General features: G+C 36.3%; 1 protein-coding gene across 1 annotated transcript in view; it reads left to right on the top strand.

The window, feature by feature from the left end:
* Positions 1 to 1,216: 1,216 nt before the first annotated feature.
* The window catches only part of C2H1orf141 (chromosome 2 C1orf141 homolog), a 50,741-nt gene continuing 38,369 nt past the window's right edge, over positions 1,217 to 13,588 (top strand). The window contains exons 1-2 of the mRNA XM_044236430.1: positions 1,217 to 1,316; positions 10,753 to 10,843. Coding sequence (XP_044092365.1) covers positions 10,769 to 10,843 — 75 coding nt within the window. The 5' untranslated portion in view covers positions 1,217 to 1,316; positions 10,753 to 10,768. The remainder of the gene's footprint in view (positions 1,317 to 10,752; positions 10,844 to 13,588) is intronic.

Raw genomic sequence — 13,588 nt, 5'->3', positions numbered from 1 at the left:
TGAAGTCATTATATTAATCTTAGGCAAAACTCTACAATCAACTAGATTCTAGTTATGGATTCCCTACAAATCATGTACTTGAATGTACATGGTTTTAAAATATGATAGAATTAAACCACTGTACTTTTTATTATTGTATTTTTTATATTTTAAATATGTGAAATAAATTGATTCCAATGTTTTCATGCATTGACTATGAATAACAATGTCTACCCAAATTTTGATTACTACATAGTAAAAGCACATTTTTTGCAAAATTTCTCCCATTGCCACTAGCATGGACTTGTGTTGGGATGTCAATGCTATTTTTAAAAACTTTTATTTTTATTTCATTTTGCATAATGAGCTGAATTCCTGAAATGCTTACCAATGTAACTCTTGCCTAACAGCTCAATTAATATTGTAGAAATGCTCCACCATTCTCAAATGAAGAACATTTTCAAGTCAGTCATTTTTTAATTATGATTCTGTGGTGTGTACAAATGGTGTGTGTGCGTGTATATGTGTGTGTGTGTGTGTGTGTGTGTGGTGAGGGTGCCCAAACCTGCTATCTGACTAATAAAATACACGGTGATCTTACTAATTACATAGGCGGCTTCTTAATATTAAGAATAAGAATTTTGTTGTTGTTGTACTCTTTATGTCCTAAGTCATGAAAGCAGCTCTGCAACAAATTTTTTAAATACAGGCTGCTGACTTCCATTCAGACCTGCAGGCCGCAAGGAGGAAGATTTAAGCTTCTTTTCATAATTTTTTGTTTCCAGGAAAGTACAAAAGGAAGGAAGGAAGGAAGGAAGAAAGAAAGAAAAGTGAAGTTACTACTCCTAGTCCCTTTATGCTTGATGTTTTCCTTAACCTCTTTATTCTTCTGCTCTTTCAGCATAGTTGTTTTTATATCTGTAATATAGGTGAGTCACTTTAACTTTTAGTGATTTAAGTGTGTGGGTGCAACCTCTCCCTGGAGAAAGAAAATTGACCTTTTCAAGGTAGGGAAAGTTCTGGAAATTTTCGATGGATACAGGATGTGTTGTAACAGGGCTGGAGGTGGCAGGATGGGGAGAGAAGAACCAGCAGAACTAGAAGAGGAAAAAAAGAAAGTAGAGGCGGTGGTATTGGAAGGCCAGAAATTAAAATTTGTGTGAAGATGGGAGATGAAATAGAAAACACATAGTTTTATTTAATCTTAGGCTCTTTTTGTTCCCCCAGTCAGTGCAACTGTCTCCAGCTGTACCTACTGAGAGAGAGAGATTGAGGATATGTGAAAAGTGGCATGTGTAAAGCTGGGTTGCTGGGTTCTCCCCACCATGGTTTCTCAGGTAAGTGTAGGATGTGGATGGGAGGCTGGTCTGGGGTTCTTCCAGGTTCCTTGAAAACAACCTTTGCATCTTCTGTACTTAGTATTAAAGTATCTTACCATTTGCCCCTAGTTTTGACTTCCCATTAAAGGACAAAGGCATAGAGTGTTTTAGTTGGGCTCCTTATTTTCAGCACCCCCCACCCCCCTACCCAGTCCAGGCCAGCTGGGGGTGGAGAAACCACCTGGAAGGTGAACCTGGAGAGGGATTGGAGGTGGGGGGTGAGCACAAGGTGTGATCCTGCTTGAGGGGACCTGACTGGTACATTCCAAAATTGCCAGACAGAACCAACCTGGAATGGGATGGTAAGAATTGATCACTTTTGCAATAATTGTGGAATTTTGAGATTCTCCTGATTGTTGTCTGATTGGTTGCTCACAATAATATTCCCCAGATCCTGTGAACATATTTTTTCCCAGACTTTTATTTATTTTATTTATTTTCATTTTTGGGTAACTTTATTTATTTATTTATTTTTAAAATTTAAATTCAATTAACATATAATGGTGTTATTTATTTCAGGGGTACAGGTGTGTGATTCATCAGTCTTATATAATACCCAGTGCTCATTGCAACACATGCCCTTCCCAAAGGCCATCACCTGGTTACCCCACCCCCCCCACTCCCTCCAGCAACCCTCAGTTTGTTTCCTAAGATTAAGAGTTTTTTATGGTTTGTCTCCTTCTCTGGTTTTATCTTGTTTAATTTTTTCCTCTCTCCCCCTATGATCCTCTGCCTTGTTCTTAATTTTTTTAAACATCCTTGATATTTTTCCTTAGAAGCTTCCTACCCAACCTCAAGTTGGTTATAGGCAAATTTTAGTAAAGTTTCAAAATGAAGAGTAAATTTTCTCTCCCTCTCTTATAACAAAAAGACAAGGAAATTATGTGGTATAGATCTAAGCACATGGGCCATATTTAATAGTTACATCTTCTGATAGTAAGCTTTCAAATTAGTTCTCATGATTTGTGGGCTATATTAGTTTATAAGGGCTGCCATAACAAAATGCCAGAGACCAGGGGTGCTTAAACAACAGAAATTTATTTCTTTCAATCCCAGAGGCCCAAAGGTCAAGATCAAGGTGTCTACAGGGTTGATTTCTTCTTAGTCCTCTTTCTTTGGCTTGGGGATGACTGCCTTGCTGTGTGCTCACATGGTCTTTCCTCTGTGCATGATGTCTGTGTCCTAATCCCTTTTTACCAGTCAAATGGATTAAAGTCTGGTCTAATGACTCCATTTTCACTTAGTTACTTTGTAAAACAAAGGCTCTGTCTCTAGCCACATTCTGAAGTACTAGGTATTGGGGCTCCCAAACAGGAATTTTGGTGAAGCATAATCCAGCCCATAATTATGGACCACTTCTCAATGTTTTAGACTTAGAAAAAAGGATTTTCTTGTATCTGTACTTGAAATGTGAGGTGGAGAAATTCAGCCTGGTATCTCATTAAGTAAAACGTAATTATTGAACGGTGAGTTCGATGTGTGGAATACAGTGTTTAGTGCATGTGTAAGATAAAAGCATAAGATAGATGCTTTTCCTTCAAGGAGTAAATGTTTGAACCAAAAAAAACAGATAATGGGAGAAAATTTTAATTTAAATTTCCATTTTCTAGATAATTGCTCAGTCACACTCTTTATGTGTTTGAGGCCCTTTTGGTTTTCCTGAGTTCTTCCTTTAATAGGAGACATTTAGAACTTGCTAAAGAAGCCTGTTTAGCAGAACCTATTATGTTGGAAGCATTAGAGTTTTTTGTTTGTGTGCTTTCTGAATTTTCTTCAGTCCTAAAGGTGCTAACTTTTAAAAATGAATTATTGTTCTTAAAAGCAACTTTTTAGTTTGATACTGTTATTTTTAGTATGACTCAGCCTCTGATGTGCTTATAATGTTGGCCCTGCAACCCTGAAATTGTTCATTATGCAGCCAAGTCTTCACAGCAAGTTCTGTGGGTGATTTACAGTAAGAACCACTGAGAATTTCATTTTGTCCTAGTTGGCAAGTTCTCTGTTTCATTGTGTTCTTTTTTAAAAAACTGTCATTACTGAGCCAGTAATTGAGAACATAAATCCAAATTTCCTTTGGAAATAATTTTACTGAATTTAAATTTGGCAAGAAACACATTTTATAATCATTCACTCAACTTCATGTTTCATACCCCAGTAAATCATCCTGAATTAACATTATCTATTAAGATAAACTGGGATTACTCTCCCTAAAATGATATAACCAGAGATGCCGCCAAATTAAATTGTACTTTTCAGATCCCACTTAGGTATAAAATCCTTTACTTGCTGCTGAGATTCATAGGTGGGTAATCATTGTTTTACATGAGCTTTCAACACAGTGAGGAGGCAACTTGTCAGAGTGAATTTCTGTAGCACAACGTACCCAATTCTATGGTGTAGGACAAAGCATGATAGGAGCACACATGAGGAAGAGACTGTCACCAAGACAAGGAATACAAGGATGTCAAGGAAAATTTCACAGAAGAGGTAGCCTTCATACTAGGATTTGATAAAGAGTAGGCTTTCGACTGGAAGGTATGAAGAAAAAACATTGCCAGGGAAAGGAAAAGCATGAGTGAAGAATATACCTGCGAGAAAGGTAGGATGCATCCAGGGAATGAGAATCATAGAGTTTGACAGAAGAAGACTGGATATGGTGGAGATAAGCTCAAAAGGTGAACTGAGCCAGATCCTAGACTGCTTTTTCTTCAAATATCTCATATGTCATCTGAAAAGTTTGCATGTTATTCTGTAGGTAATGGGGACCTAGTTAAGGTTTGTATCCTGGAGCTGGAGTCATCAAAAAGACATTTTTAGTTATTTTTAGTGTCAGCAATTCAGTGTCATCAAAAAGACAACTCCGAAGGAATTATGAAGAATCAGTATTTGAGGAATAGGAGGAAGACTGGGGCAGGAAAACTAGGGGCAGTAGGGTGCAGGAACTAATTGGAAGGAAAAGTAAAACCTGAAACCTGGGAAAGACAATGACAATGAAACAAAAGCATCAGAATAACAAAAACAAAAGGATCAGAAAAGTTTTGTCCAGTTGGGATCAGTATTGCTTCACTGTTCATGGAATTGTATGAGAGACTATTGACCCTTCTAACCCCAAGATTCTGAGAGTTAGGCTTCTGTGACCACATAAGAACACTACATAAGAACACAGAGTAGAGCATTTTCCTACAAGTGTAAGTACATATAAGAACATTTCAGATATATCTATACATATTTTAGAAGTGAGATCATCTCTCCTGTCCCAGTTAATGCATTGGTTGAAAGGGGGATCATTAGATCTATTTACTTGAGCACAACCTAATGATATGTTTTTGATGTATATCCAGTATGAAGATATGGTAATGTTTATCAGGGTTGTTTCCCTAAATAGTTGTTATATATTCAAGGCCTGCATCCTTGTGTGTTGTTTTTTTTTTTTTTTTTAAGATTTTATTTATTTATTTGACAGACAGAGATCACAAGTAGGCAGAGAGGCAGGCAGAAGAGTGGGGGAAGTAGGCTCCCTGCTGAACAGAGAGACAGATGTGGGGCTTGATCCCAGGACCCTGAGATCATGACCTGAGCCAAAGGCAGAGGCTTTAAGCCACTGAGCCACCCAGGCCCCCTATGTTTATAGGACACAGTTTTAGTTTCTGTTCAGTGAACTCAGAATAAGATTTTTTAAAAAAAGAATTTGTATTTATTTATTTGAAAGAGAGAGAGCATAAGCTGGCAGAGTAGCAGGTAGAGGCAGAGGGAAAAGCAGTTTCCCTACTGAGCAAGGAGCCAGACATGGGGCTCAGTCCCAGGACCCTAGGATCATGACCCAATCCAAAGGCAGTCGCTTAACCTACTGAGTTACCCAGGTGCCCAGAATAAGGTTTGGGTATAAAATTGAGAAATAAAACTATGAAAGAACTAGAGAAGGAAAGGAAACATAATCAAATGTCATGATACAGAAGATACTGAATTGTGGGATAAATAGAAGATACTAAATTGCTGAATAAATTCTCATTGTTTATCAAGTTCCAAGGAGTTTGTGTAGTTATAATTTAAAGAAATACACCGTGGAAAAAGTAAGCAGTTAGACATATGGCAAGGATGGCAGAAAAAATGAAATGATATTCAGGTGGAGAACATGCATTTTGCAGCATTTATAGGTATCCCACATGTCTTATTCTTAATAGGTAAGTGCATCATTACTTATTATTTTTGCCAAATATTTTTTTGCCAAAAATTTTTTTTACTTATTTTATTTGCCAAATATTGTATGTCACTTATATTCATTCAACTGAAACTTATAACGACCCAATGAAGTAGGTGGTTGTCTTATTTCCATTTTACAGATGGAACAACACAGAAAGGGGGCAACACAGAGAAGTTAAGCAATTATCCCACAGTCATACAGCTGATAAGTAGCAGAGCGAAGGACTCCAGACAGTCTGATTCCAAAGTCCATGTTCTTAACCAACATATTATGCTACCTTTCTGAGTTTGAAGGTGGGAGAGAAAGTAATGCTTTTAAATGCTATAGCTTAATCTAGAACATCAACAGGACTTTGACAATTATTTCTGCTAACTTATACATGCCAATGCCAGTTGAAAACTGTTGTAACACTTTATATTTGTCCATTTCCTTTATGGCTAATGGTTATTTCATTCATATTGTTAGGTAACAGGGATGCAAATATTAGACATGGTTCCTGCTTTCAAGAAACACATGGTCTAGAGGAAGAATAAAATAAGAATATCAAATGGTTTAATAGAGAATGATTAAGAACTGGGTTAACAATGCACATAGACTATCATGTAAGCACAGATATTGGACATTTAAATAATAGTGTATCAGAGAGAGCTTCCCCGCAGAGATGTTATTTGTGTTGGGTCTTAAAGGATGAATAGAACTTAGAAATAAAGGGAATGGAAGAACAACTTTGCAGGCAATGGGAAACAGCAGAAGCCAAGCAACAAGTAAAGAAAATACAACACATTTGAGGAACTGCAAGTTGTTCTTCAGGACCGGGGTATCATGTATACATGAGGAAGAAGCAGATGAGGTTAAAGACTTGGAGGCCAAACCATGATTCTTACATGAGAAATCAAGAAGCTTGGCCCTTTCTCCTGAAAGCTGTAGGGAGAGATTGAAACCTTAATCAGGGAGGTGTGTGTGTGTGTGTGTGTGTGTGTGTGTTTTCTTGAGAAAATAAGTCAGACAAATGTGAAGGACAAAATAGAAGATAGAATGGATCAAATGTATACATATATTTTGGAACTATTGCAATAATCCACAACAAGTTATGGAACCCTAAACATAAGCAATAGCAATGTGAATAGATATGAGGAGAAAAACTGAGAGGATATGTAAGATGTAGCAAACACAAGATAAAGATTGTGTGCGTTTAGAGAGGGGATGAGAGGGAGTTTTTCCACAGAGTGGTGACCAAATCCTGGTTTGGGGAATAGTTGCATCAGAATGGCTTTAAAAAATAGTCTTTAACTTCTCCTCCATAAATCCTGACTTAACAGGCCTGGGGTAGCAACGGGACATCTGTACTCCTTGGACATTTCTGAGTTCATTCTGCAGTAACAAGGATTGTTATTGCAATGCCTAAGTTTACGGACTGAATGCCCATAAATATGAGATAATATGATAATAAAGGTTGAAAGAGACTTTTGACTGAGGGAGAAGAAGGATGTGGACAAGTTTACTTTTATATCTAATTTGGGCTACCTGTGGGAAATCTGGGTTGAGTTAGGAATATTTGTTTGGAACTCAAAAGAGATTTTGTTTGAAAATAGATGGTGGTAGATGAAGCTATGAGTTTGAGAGGTCATCCCAAAGGATGTATGGAATAATGAAAAAGATGGTCTGAGCCCTTAGAAACACTAAGGATGAGGAACACTTCCCTCTCTCAAGTATTTAGGGAGTGATTGGAGGAAGAAGGAATCTTCAGAGAGTAGGAAAATGGGACTGTTGTCTTAGAAACCAAGAGAGGGCAGGGTTTCCATAGAAAGGAGTGGTCAACATGTATAAGAGTTATAGACATTCATATAAGGTAAAAAGAGCAGAAAAGCGGTCACTAATTGATAAGATGGTGACCCTGGTGGCCTATGAGAGTGGCTCTAGTAGCAGAGTATAGAAGGAAGCCAAATGATGATAAATTAAGAAGGAAAAGAAATGTAAGAAATTAGAAACCCTAAGTAAAGATGAGCATTTTAAGAAATGTGTCAATCAGGGAAGATGAGAGAGAATAACAGCTAGTCAGGTTAGGGGAAGAATTTTTTTCTTTTTTAAAACTAGAAGAGGGGGCGCCTGGGTGGCTCAGTGGGTTGGGGCCTCTGCCTTTGGCTCGGGTCATGATCCTGGGGTCAAGGATCAAGCCCCACATTGGGCTCTCTGCTCAAGAGGGAGCCTGCTCCCCCCCGCCCCACCACTTGCCTGTCTGCCTACTTGTGATCTCTCCCTTTCAAGTGAAGGAATAAAATCTTTAAAAAACAAAACAAAACAAAACTAGAAGAGGTGTGAGAATGCTAAGGAGAAGAAATTGTGAAGAAAAGAGACTGACAGATTCCAGAGAGAGGGTGCAAACAGTGGAGGTAATTCTTTTAGGAGCACAGAGGTAATAGAGTCTAGAATACCCTGGGAGGGATTAACTATGGATGGGAGAGGCAACACTTCCATTAAAATTAAAATACAAGTAAGATGCAAATGGATGCAGATAAGACTTTGGCACAAGAAAGAGGAGTTGAAGAAGTTCTTACTTGCTGGTCTCTGTTTTCTTTCTTCCTTTTTCTTTTTAAAAAAATCTTATTATTTATTTATTTTATTTTGGGGGGGGGCACTTACAAGTAGGGGACAGGGGAAGAGCAGAGGGAGAGATTCTCAAGTGTACTGTACTGAGCATGGAGCCCACAGGTGCTTGATCTCACAACCCTGAGATCATGTCCTGAGCCAAAACCAAGAGTCAGTTGTTTAAGCAACTGAGTCACCCAGGAGCCAAATGGTCTCTGTCTTCTTAGTGATAGAGGGAAGCCCATCTGCTTTGCTCAGGAAGATAATGTCTGCCAGAGGCCAACTTCTCAGTAGATTTGGTGGAAAGCCTAGCACAGTATTTCTCAGGTAATGCAGTTAAATAACCAAATGAGGAAATAACAATTAAATGTTTACCATCTGATGATAGTATATGGTCAGAAATAGAATTAAGTAGAATATGTGCTCATAGAAATAGAAGTATGAAGTAGAAGTATGAAACCAACATGCAGGTTTAAAGTAGACATTAAAATTAAAAAAAGAATCAAGAAAGGACTAAAACACAGAGAGTTATATTGAGGAACATGTAATACAGTATTTTGTGTTAAAGGATTAGTTTTTAGTTTATGCAGAACAGTTTTAATATGTCATTGTATTAGAACTGCCTGATGCTCCTTTGCTGTCAGTGTTTATTTGAAGAGATACAGCTAAGCCCTTGGTATTCTTGGTTTAATGATGAAAGCAAGCAAGTTAGTCTGTAGTGTTTCCTCACCTCTACTTTGTCCCAGGGCCATTTATCCATTAGAAGCCACTGGCACACAGCCAAAGACCTATGAAAACATTTGGAAACTGAAAAAAAGTATAGGCTTCAAAATATGAACTACAAAATAAAACTCCAAAACTAAAATTAATAAAATTCTGTCAATTTCATTAATGGTCAAATTTAGTATTCATGAAACTGTCACTGACACTTAAAAATCATTTGTTGCTTAAGTTTTCTCACTTCAAGAAAACCTTGTGACATGCACAGTGATTTTCTAGAAATCATACCATACCTAAGTAATTTACCATAGCAAAATAAGTTTAAATAAAACACAATTCCTTTAAATTACAGCTGTGTGTGTGTGAGAGAGAGTGTGTGTGTGTGTGTATAAAAGGTGAAGATATAGTACATCCTAAAATGTCTGGTGTGATGTTGAAGATGTATAACAAGGACATCTTATTCTCTAAAAAGACCTGCTTTCTGTTCCCTCTCACAAGTAAGCTGTGTGCCTCAGTTGTCCCTTGTGTAATTTATCTCTTCCCCAAACTGGGAAACCCATTCACTTCAATATTCTAGTTCTTGAAGTTATTTGCCTTTCTATTCCTTATTGAAAAATTAAAATCTTTGTCCCCAATAAAAGAAATTTTGGTGAGGAATATGGGATCCTTCTCTATGCCCTTGAACTCACATTATGCTTTAAGGAAAAAACAGAAACCAAAATTCCTTCAGTTGTTTTTAGGATCTATGAGAGGGCTGGTTCCTGGATTGGAGAAGACAACACATAGTATCCAGATAATCTAAATTCTCTTCTAAATCTGTCCCGTATTCTTCATTAGGAGACCTAGAAAGTTTGAGGTAACTCATAATTGTGCTAACACACTTGCCTACGTATTCCCTCTCCAATCTGCAACTTCAGGTTATAAGGTTTGTTAACAAGGCAAATAATCCGCCTGCAGCCCCATGGCCCAGAAGAGTCCAAGAGTAGAAAAAAGAAACCAAGTACTAAATAATGTGAGCTTTTGGCATAGAATCCTTTATCCCTATCTTTTCATGCATTATTGTTTTGGGAAACATTGAATAATATACAATATCGGAGAAATAGAGTAGATATTTTTGAGCTTGGAAGAACCAAGCTCTTTGGTTGACATTGATGTTCCTTAGAAATATTGAGGAATTCAGTACTTTCTGCGAACCAGACAATGTTTACATTTAAATGCCACTGGAGCATGTTCAATCCACTGAGCAAAAATCTAGATGGAGCCTTGGGTTAACGTTTGCCTCTACTCTACTCCTAGCTATTTGTAGTGCATTGCAAAGGTACTTTGTGTCCTAATGTCTAACATTTAGGTCCCCAAGCCTAATACGAGCTGCCTGACCCCAGAAGTAATTTTCAGCAATCTTAATTGATGAGAGATTTTGAGTTATTAGGACAATAGGATTCATCCAGCTTGACAGCCGCTCTCTCTGTGTGACTGATCACTTTCTAAGTGCTGTATTAATAGTCTTGGATCATTGACTAATTTAATTTGAATGCAATTAATTATACAATTGTGAACTCTTCACATTTGCTTTCATTAAAATTATATCACAACAAAAAGAAAATAGGTATAAATCAAGCCACATGTCCTTGCTTCAAGTATGAGTCACATCAGACATTTTAACTTTCCTCAAGTCCACACACATCTGGGAGTTCTGATCATTTGACCTTCTGTCTAAAAAAAACTTGGATACCTCTATAATCCGATTTTTATTCCAGAATCTATACAGTTCTCTTTTGTACCCCAAATAGTAATGTAAATGTGAGTCTCTTATGCCTAACTAATCAAATTATATGTTTAAATTTTATTTGTTTTCGAGATTTCTTCTCTTTTCTCCTTTTTAAATAGGAATTTCTGACAGAAAATGGCAGAAAAAATCTTAGAGAAGTTAGATATTCTGGATGAGCAGGCAAAGATACTCTTGGCCAGAAGAGCAAAGGTTTGTAAATGAAAGCTAAAATTAAATTTAATCATTAAAATATTATTATTTCAAATGTGAATGATTTTTAATATTTAGTTAATGATGCATTAATTTGGAGATATAAGCTAATTTGTAAAAAGCAGATAATTATATTAGTTCAAAAAGTAGACCATGTCAGTGCATACTATAAGGAATTAGATATACGTGGTAACTTCTGGATAACTGCCATTTTTTTTTTTTTCTTTCAAGATTTCATTTAAATTCAGGTGAGTTAACATAAAGTGCATTAGTTTCAGGATAGAGTTCAGTGATTCATCAGGTGCATATAACACCCAGTGCTCATTTCAACAAGTGCCCTCCTTAATGCCCGTCATCCATTTACCCCATCCCCCCAGTCACCTCCCTTCCAGCAACTGTCAGTTTGTTCCCTAAAGTTAAGAGTCTCAATGGTTTGTCTCCCTCTCTATTTTCCTCTTATTTTATTTTTCCTTCCCTTCTCCTATGTTCTGTGTTTTGCTTCTTAAGTTCACATGAGTGAAATCATATGGTCTTTGTCTTTCTCTGACTGACTTATTTGGCTTAGCATAATATTCACTCTGATTCTATTCACATTATTGTAAATGGCAAGATTTCATTCTTTTTGTTGGCTGAGTAATATTCCATTGTGCGTATAGAAGTATGTATCTCTCTATGTATATATATCTCCATTCATCAGTTGATGGACATTTGGGCTCTTTTCATATTTTGACTATTGGATAGCTGTCATATTATATTAGGTTATAATGTATCTAAGGTGATGAAGATAAAAAAATCAAATAGGTAGTCAAATAGTAAATATGACTACTATAGTTCTCACTCATATTTTCTAACATATAAAAAGTTATTTAACTGGTTTATTAAAAAGAAGAAACTATTTGGTATAGTTACCAAATTAAAAATAAAACTCATAAAATTAAAAAAGGTGGGACTTTTATAAAATTCAATAAAAATATTAATAAGGAATATAGTTTTGGGGATGCCTAGATTGGCTCAGTTGATTAAGCATCAAGTTTGGTTTCAGCTCAGGCCATGATTCCTTGGTAGTGGATGGAGCCCTGCATCTGGCTCCCTGCTCAGCAGGAGTCTGCTTCCCTTCTCCCTCTTCCTTTGCCCCTGCCCCTCCGCCCTTATGTGCTCTCTCTCACAAAAAAAGTAAATAAATCTTAAAAAAAAAAAAAAGAATATAATTTTAAAAACCAGGTTCTTAGCATATATGAGCAATTTAATTTGGTTACACAAAAATTTGCAAAATAATATAGCAATGTGAGTAAATGAAACATAAAGAGCATCAAGTTTAAGAAATCAAGGAAAACAGCACAGAGAGGAATTCTAAAGTGATTGAACATATTTGTGAACCTGGAAACGAAAATTTTGATGCTTGAATAGAAATTTGATTTTCTTTTATTCAGAAAATAGAGAAATACAGAAAAAACAATAAATTCATTCTGTTATCATTACCCAAATTTTGAAATTGCAAACTAGGAGTAATTTACTAAAGCAACCATATTGGACTTAAGCACTCTGAAGTTCTTTCCTCTTTCATTTTTTGTTTAAAATGAAATGTACTTTAGAAAATATCAGAGATAAATCTATTTAATTTGTCCTGAAATCCCCTTTTATATATGATTAGTCCTTGTAATTCTTACCTTTTACTAAAAACTTCCTTTGTGCAAAGCATTTCAATGCATTTTCTAGTTTTGTGTTACTATGCCCAATTTATGTGTTACTGAGAGAGGATTCTCTGGATATTCTTTTGAAAGTATATATAATCAAAATGTAAAACTTTTCTTATTTTTTTAAAGTATAAAATTAAAACATACTTTTGGAAATAAGCAACATACAAATATATATAAAAGTTATACTTAAAGAGGGGTGCCTGAATGGCTTGGTTGGTTAAGGGTCTGCCTTGGGCTCATGTCATCATCCCAGGGTCCTAGAATCCAGTCCCACATAGGGCTCCCTGCTCAAGGGGGAGCCTGCTTTTCCCTCTCCCACTATCCCTGCTTTTGCACATCCTCTCCCTCTCACTCTCTCTCTCTCTTCCTCTGTCAAATAAATACATAAAATCTTTAAAAAATTATACTAAAGGAAAATTACGTAAAGAAAAATTGTCTCTGGCCTCTTCAACTCTTTCCTCTTGAGGCAAGCAACACTTAGCAGTTTGGGTTTATCCATCCACATTTTCTTTTGTGCTCTCACTAAGATATACAAATATTATCTATGTATGTATAAATCAATATATCTTTACATATACTCATAAATATGCAGTTGCATATACACATACATACATTTATGAAAGTGAATTGCCTCTATTTTCTTTTTTAATGACCAAAAGATGAGATAACAATATATAAATCACTTTGGCGCTTCTTTATTTTTTTAAAACCTTGTATTTTGAAATAATTATCAACTCATAGGAAGTGTCAGAGGGACTACTGAGAGTCCCATGTCCCTTTCACCCAGTTGCCCCCAGTGGTGGTGACATCTTATACGGGTTGTGTACAGTATCAAAACCAGTATGAGTCCCAACCCATGTCAACACTCGTACATTGCTCTTTACCAGACTACAGACTTTATTTAGTTTTCACCTGTATTCATTTGTGTGTATAATTTTATTGATTTTTATCCTGTAATAGATTTGTATGATCACTACCACAATCAAGGTCAGCACATTTTCATCACCATAAAAGAAATCCCTCATGTTACTTCTCTGTATTTGTATCT

This window comes from Neovison vison, chromosome 2 (genome assembly GCF_020171115.1).
Source record: "Neovison vison isolate M4711 chromosome 2, ASM_NN_V1, whole genome shotgun sequence".
NCBI lineage: Eukaryota > Metazoa > Chordata > Mammalia > Carnivora > Mustelidae > Neogale > Neogale vison.
This window is presented reverse-complemented; position numbering and strand designations above follow the sequence as displayed.